This window comes from Limulus polyphemus, unplaced genomic scaffold (assembly GCF_000517525.1).
Source record: "Limulus polyphemus unplaced genomic scaffold, Limulus_polyphemus-2.1.2 Scaffold32, whole genome shotgun sequence".
Taxonomy (NCBI): Eukaryota; Metazoa; Arthropoda; class Merostomata; order Xiphosura; family Limulidae; genus Limulus; species Limulus polyphemus.
The window spans coordinates 138,501-145,629 of NW_013665642.1; the positions used below are offsets into that span (position 1 = coordinate 138,501).

At 32.2% G+C, this 7,129-nt stretch overlaps 1 protein-coding gene across 3 annotated transcripts in view; it reads right to left on the bottom strand.

Moving 5' to 3' along the window:
• Positions 1–7,129, bottom strand: part of LOC106460227 (clavesin-1-like) — a 24,216-nt gene that overhangs the window by 16,320 nt on the left and 767 nt on the right. For all 3 annotated transcript variants that reach the window (XM_013919914.2, XM_022387245.1, XM_022387233.1), the window contains exon 2: positions 3,619–3,796. In XM_013919914.2, coding sequence (XP_013775368.1) covers positions 3,619–3,763 — 145 coding nt within the window. In that variant the 5' untranslated portion in view covers positions 3,764–3,796. The remainder of the gene's footprint in view (positions 1–3,618; positions 3,797–7,129) is intronic.

Consider the following 7,129-nt stretch of genomic DNA (forward strand, 5'->3'; position numbering starts at 1 on the left):
ATTCAGTCTATTCCTAGTTTGCCCTGAAGAAGAAAGGTCCACCTTTCGAAACCGCTCGGGTTTCAGAGTTTTTATTCATATTTTCATAAAATGATTCTGCACTGAAATAATTCGATTTAGTGTAATTGGTTAAGTTCCTTCTCATATCAAAATAATTCGATATAGTGTAGTTGGTTAAGTTCCTCCTCATATCAAAATAATTCGATTTAGTGTAATTGGTTAAGTTCCTCCCCACATCGAAATAACTCGATTTAGTGTAGTTGGTTAAGTTCCTCCTCACATCAAAATAATTCGATTTAGTGTAATTGGTTAAGTTCCTCCTCACATCAAAATAATTCGATTTAGTGTAGTTGGTTAAGTTCCTCCTCACATCAAAATAATTCGATTTAGTGTAATTGGTTAAGTTCCTCCTCACATCAAAATAATTCGATTTAGAGTAGTAGGTTAAGTTCCTCCTCATATTAAAATAATTCGATTTAGTGAAGTTGGTAAAGTTCCTCCTCATATCAAAATAATTCGATTTAGTGTACTTGGTTAAGTTCCTCCCCACATCAAAATAATTCGATTTAGAGTAGTTGGTTAAGTTCCTCCTCACATCAAAATAACTCGATTTAGTGTAGTTGGTTAAGTTCCTCCCCACATCAAAATAATTCGATTTAGTGTAGTTGGTTAAGTTTCTCCTCACATCAAAATAATTCGATTTAGAGTAGTTGGTTAAGTTCCTCCTCACATCGAAATTCATACTAAATTACCGACTGAATCAATGATAAATAAAGAATTCTGAACATCTGGAAAGTTGGTTAACAATTTTTTGAAACAATAAATTTTAATGGACATAAATCTTATTGTTTTGCCAAGTCCTTAACATGATGTTTCTAGCTTAGCGTTTATCACGTTGTAAGCCTAAATATTTTATAGCAGCCATTCTTTCAATTTACAAATAATTATAATTACAGTTATTATTTGCATTTTCTTTATAGAACAAAGCTACATTGAGCTATCTGATGTGTCCACTGTGGAGAATCGAACTATAGATTGTAGCGTTATAAGTCCGTAAACTTACCGTTCTTCCACCGGAGGACATTATTTACATACAGATTATTATGAATATACAACTTAAAATCTGTTTTTATTCGTAATCATTTTACTTGTCATTCAAAAAATATATTTTATTTTTGTAATATTAATGGATAATTAATTTCCAAAAACATATTTCCTACAGTTTGTGAGTCGTTTTTAATTTGAAATTTTAATTCTTCTATATTAGAAAAACTAAATTTTATTGCTGTATCATCAGCAAACATAGCAATTTTACAATTTAAATTAGGGCACATAAATAATTTATGTACATTATAAAACAAATGAGAGCAAATACAAAAACCTGTGGAACACCACATTTTATTATATTTGCATCATTTTTCTAACATTTTAGAAAAGACTTATAACAGAGAAATTTTCCTATCATCTTTTTTGTATATCGGAATTATTACAGCCTTTTTAACGCCTCTAGAAATTTTGTTATTGTTACAGACAAATTATAAATATATACCAATGGTTCTATCCTTACTGAAGTTATATTATATTTTGGACTTTTATAATATTTTGACTCAAAATTATAGTTTTCACTTCCTCATTACATGTAGAAAATTAATACATGAAACTGTTGTTTCTCTTTATATTAAATGTTTTACAAGGTTCATTATCAATTTATTTTATAATTTTTCCGGCTACATTTATAGCCTGGCATGACCAAGTGGTTAGGGTGCTCGACTCGCAATATGAGAGTTGCGGGGTCGAATCCCCGTCCCACCAAACAGGCTCGCCCTTTCAGCCGTGGGGGCGTTATAATGTGACGGTCAATCCTATTATTCGTTGGTAAAAGAGTAGCCCAAGAGCTGGCGGTAGATGGTGATGACTAGCTGCCTTCCCTCTAGTCTTACACTGCTAAATTAGGGACGGCTAGAGCAACCAGCCCTCGTGTAGCTTTGCGCGGAATTAAAAAAAACAACAAAAAATTTACATTTATAAAACAGTTATTAAATTTATTTGGTGAATTTTAATTACTACATTTTCGTTTCCTCTGTCACGATATACACGGTCAGATGATGTTATTTCCTTATTTCCCTCATCAATTAGCCTATTAAAAACTACATTTTTTATTTCCCTCTCACAAGCTTAAAAATTCGTTTTTATGATATTCATTTTTCCCTATTGCTAGCTTTTGATTAATTTTAAGATTATATTTTTTAAAATTATCTTCATAACATTTAAGGAATATTTTAAAGTTTTATAAATTAAATCTCTAACTATTATCAATTCTATTATTTCATTAGCGATCCATGGTTTCTTACATTTGTTTGCTTCATACCTTTTTATATAATGACTTAATTTATTTGTTACTTTAGTAAATACTTCTGTATACATTTCGTATGTATATTTTTAATATAAATATAGATCTTATTTCAACTAATTTTGCTTAAATTTTGTTTTAAAATTTCACTAGCAATTTTTTGATAAACTCTTACTCCATCTATATTTTGTAGTTTACATAAATATCTACCTTTAATGCTTTAGGGTGACGATTTTTTATTTTCTAGTTAGTTCTAATACAGTATATATAAACGTATCAAATTTATTTAATATATATTTAGCTTCTTTTTTCAATTTATCAATATCACTCTTTAATTCCATTTTTATATTTTTTATATGTATGGCATCATGGTCTTTCTGTTCAGGGTATGCTTCTATTTCAGTATTTATATAAAGTGACTATAAATCTTTATATTTAACTATTCCCTTACAATGTGCATTGATTCCTTCTGTTAATATTACTAAGTTCTCACGAATTTCGAGTTTGTGTTGTTATTACAAACGAAAAAAATATCACAGTAGCTTCATCTCTCTAAAAGTAATTTTGACGAAATATCTCATACAACCAAATATTTTAATAATAAGCGGTTTTTAATTCTGTTAATTGCCAACTCGAAATATTTACCACAAGGCTACTAGTGAAATTAAAGAATATTGTTTTACTTCTTTACCAAACCTTTGCTAGATTCAATGAAACACCTTATGTTATTTGTTTCCATTTTCCGAGAATGCTATCCAGACTGTTCAAAGCCTACACACTCAGCTTTGCGGAAAAGGAGGCATAAAATAAATTCAAAATGTGGAGGAAAATTATTTGAAAATGAACTTGACTAGATTAGATGACTTATTATGCTATTAATCCAGCACAGCATCAAAGTGGGAGACTTGTATTTAGCCGGTTGTAAAAAAACTTTAAAGAACAGTAATAAAACTAGTTTCGATGTTTGACTACAATCTATTGACAAAAAGTTTATATAAACACTGAGCTTATATAAAACAGGAAAGCTAATCCAGTAATCTGTAACAATATAGTGGTGAACAAAGCTCTGCTATTAAATGTATTTTCCAGCCATTCACAATATTAAAACTTATTTATACGTTAAAACTACATTTTAAATTTAGTAATGAATATATAAATATATCTAACGGATATAAAATATTCATCAAACTGTAGCATTTCGTATTACTTGGAGTATTTGTACTCTAACTGTTGAAGTAATATCTTAAAATTAGAAGACCATATCTCACCTAGTCTTGGGTTCACTAAATGTGGCTGGGCACCTGCCCAGTCACGAAGCTTTATCACCATTTCTTCTAACATCTGTTCGTCTTCTGAGGTCATGTCTTTATCATTGTAATGCTTTTCAGTTTCGGTTTCTTCATTGTCATTCATGATGTCTGAATCCAAGACAATAACGCTTTGGTTCTGGAATTAAACAATTTTGTTTTAAATGAATAGAAAAACAACCGGTTTATTTAAATTTCTTAGAAAACCTGCCAACAAAAATTTAGACCAGTAGTAGACTCGTGACGTAGTCAAACTACAGTATTAAGAGAAGCTAAAATGTATCAATTTAGTTACAGATTTGAATCTTCCAAGTTATGCTAAAATAGTAATAGTGAAACCAATGTCTAAATAAATGTATTATTTTTATTAATGAAAACTACAAATAAATCAATTACTTATGAAAACTCTAGTCTAAAAGTATTTTTCAATTTTGTGTGGTAAGGCTTATTAACGTAAGCCTGTTTTACACTGGCAAATAAGGCAGTTTTGTGGAGAGTAATTTCAAAACACCAGTACCCTTCGCCAACTCTTGGACTCAGAGATGTCGCTAAACATTGGCACACGGTGCCCGTACCCCGAATCCTCTGCTTGGACTAATAATTACCAACGAATAATAGATCTGACCGTAACATCATAAATCCTCACAGCTGAAATGGCAAGCATATTTAGCGCCGTGTTTCGATCCCATGACCCGCAGCTTGCGAATTGGATGCTCTAATACCAGATCACTTAGTTAGTATCCTTAAAACGATATCTTTTATGTTTTTCTTGTAATAAGAAACTGTATTAGTCTCTTAACGAATGTTATTGCTGCTATGGTAACGAGGACTATTGTTTTCTTTTTAATGAACACTGCTGTATATCGTGTGATAAGAACTAGTAATATATTTACAACGAAAATTATCGTTTTTCTTTGTAATAAACTCGTTTTTTATTGTGACGATGACTTGATGGTTATTGTTTACATTCTAACAATGATTTAGTTGTTTTATTTGAAGAATATACTTTTATTTTTCCTTGTAAGAAAGTCAATTAACGAAGATTATTGATTTTCCTTTCAACAAATACTTTTGCTTTCTGTATGATGACAAGTATTATTACAGTGTAACAAGGACTGGAAGACTATTGGTTTTGTACAAAAACTGTTATTTTTCTTTGTATAAGAACAAATTCAAAGTGAAATTACACGTTTTTTTAATACTTTGAAAAAGCGGTAAATAAAATAAATATTTTAAAATACAAGTTTTTTAGAGACCTGTCCAAATTACATACAGCATCTATCTATCTATATATCCATCTTGTGTTCTCATGTCACAAAAGCTGATTACAGAAAGCTTTGTTCAACTCCCAAATCTGGTGATAGATGGAAATTTATCGTTTTGCTTAATAAAAGAATGGATTATCTATATAGAAAAAAGAACCATCTCTGAAATGAAAAGCGGCTAACTTAATGATATTTTAAATGAATCCCAGCGCTATACGTATAATACAACTGAAAGTGATTAAAACAACACTGTAATAGAAATCCACTTTTATGAATGATAGTGACTGTCGTACAGAGAAAATTAAATCACAGTAAAACATTTGATCGTTTGTTGAATTTTGCGTAAAGCTGCTCAAGGGCTATCTTCACTAGCTGTTCATAATTTGGAAGTGTTTGTTTGTTATGGATTTCGCGCAAAGCTACACGAGGGCTAGTTGCGCTAGCCGTCCCTAATTTAGCAGTGTAAGAGTAGAGGGAAGGCAGCTAGTCATCACCACCCACCGCCAACTCTTGGTCTACTCTTTTACCAACGAATAGTGGGATTGACCGTCACATTATAACGCCCCCACGGCTGAAAGGGCGAGCATGTTTGGTGGGACGGGGATTCGAACCCGCGACCCGCAGATTGTGAGTAGAACGCCCTAACTGCCGGTCCTACACGATAGAGCATGGATTAAAATAAAATCCAAATACCTAAATTGTGTTTGACTAAACAACAGGAACAAAAAGCACTACTCAATTTTTACTCACATATTTAGATATTTGAATTATATGTACGTTGGAAAATTTTGGTATTAACGTAACTCACAGTTATTATGTATATTGCAGCTAATCAATACCACCCACCATAAACTATTGGGCTACTCTTTTACCAACGAATAGTGGGATTGACCGTTACTTTATAACGCCCCACAATTGAAAGGCGATAATGTCCGGTGACGGGGGTTTGAACCCGCAGCCCACAGATTGTGAGTGCCCTAACTACCTGGCCATGCCGGGAAATTTGGAAGTGATAGAGTAGAGGGAATGCAGCTAGCCAATACCACCCAACGTCAACTTTTGGGCTACTCTTGTACTAACTAAAAATAGGAATAACCGTTACATTATAATGCTCCCAAAGCTGATAGGGTGAGCATGTTCGGTGATTTTCAAAGATGTTTCTTTTTTCTTAAAGTTTATGATTAATATCATATTATTCCTCTGTAAATGATATTGCACTATAATCACCAATGAAACTATAAATTTACAGTAAATCTGTTCGTAAACTACCTGGTATAACAATATACCTCAATATACGATGTAGTGGCATAATCAACAGTGAAATTGTAATTACCATATAATAGAGAACACACATATATATATTTTAAAAATATTAAAAATATTATAAGTTAATATTGAAATACAAGCAAATGTCATTCGTAAATTTGATAAATTTAAATTTTAAAGTGAGCAACACGACCGTTTTTGGGTTGAAATATAGATGAAGAACTAAGAGGAAAAGATAAAATGTACACCTTAATTGATAAGCACAGTAAAATATAATCGCTTACAAGCACTTCAGTCCTGTAGCTTTTATTTTATTTGCTTGCTTTTCTTTGAGTGCAAAGCTGCACAACGAGCTGTCTATTCTGTGTCAATCTCAGAGATTTCACTTTGAATTGTAGCGTTAAAAGCCGTCAAGCTTACCTTTGAGCCATCGGAGGGGGCGCTTTTGCTTTTCTGGAGCGATCGTGTCCTAGTGTTTTGCGAGCCGAACTGTGAATCTGATTGTTTATGGTTTGTGTTCCGTTGTCTCAAAAACTCGCTCCACACCTTAGGTTAAATGGATGCGTCATAAGAGTGACGGTCAAATCCAACTATTTGAATAGAGCAGCCAAAGAGTTGCCGATGGGTGCTATTGACTAATAATGGCTGGAGACGGCTTGAATGGGTAATAGAAAGTAAAAACTTTAATATAAGTTTAACATAACAGACAAATGTACAACGTTTCGACAAGGTTTTGTCATCATCAGGTGACGAGGAACCCACTTTGAGACTAATAATGGCTGGAGACGGCTTGAATGGGTAATAGAAAGTAAAAACTTTAATATAAGTTTAACATAACAGCAAATGTACAACGTTTCGACAAGGTTTTGTCATCATCAGGTGACGAGGAACCCACTTTGAGACTAATAATGGCTGGAGACGGCTTGAATGGGTAATAGAAA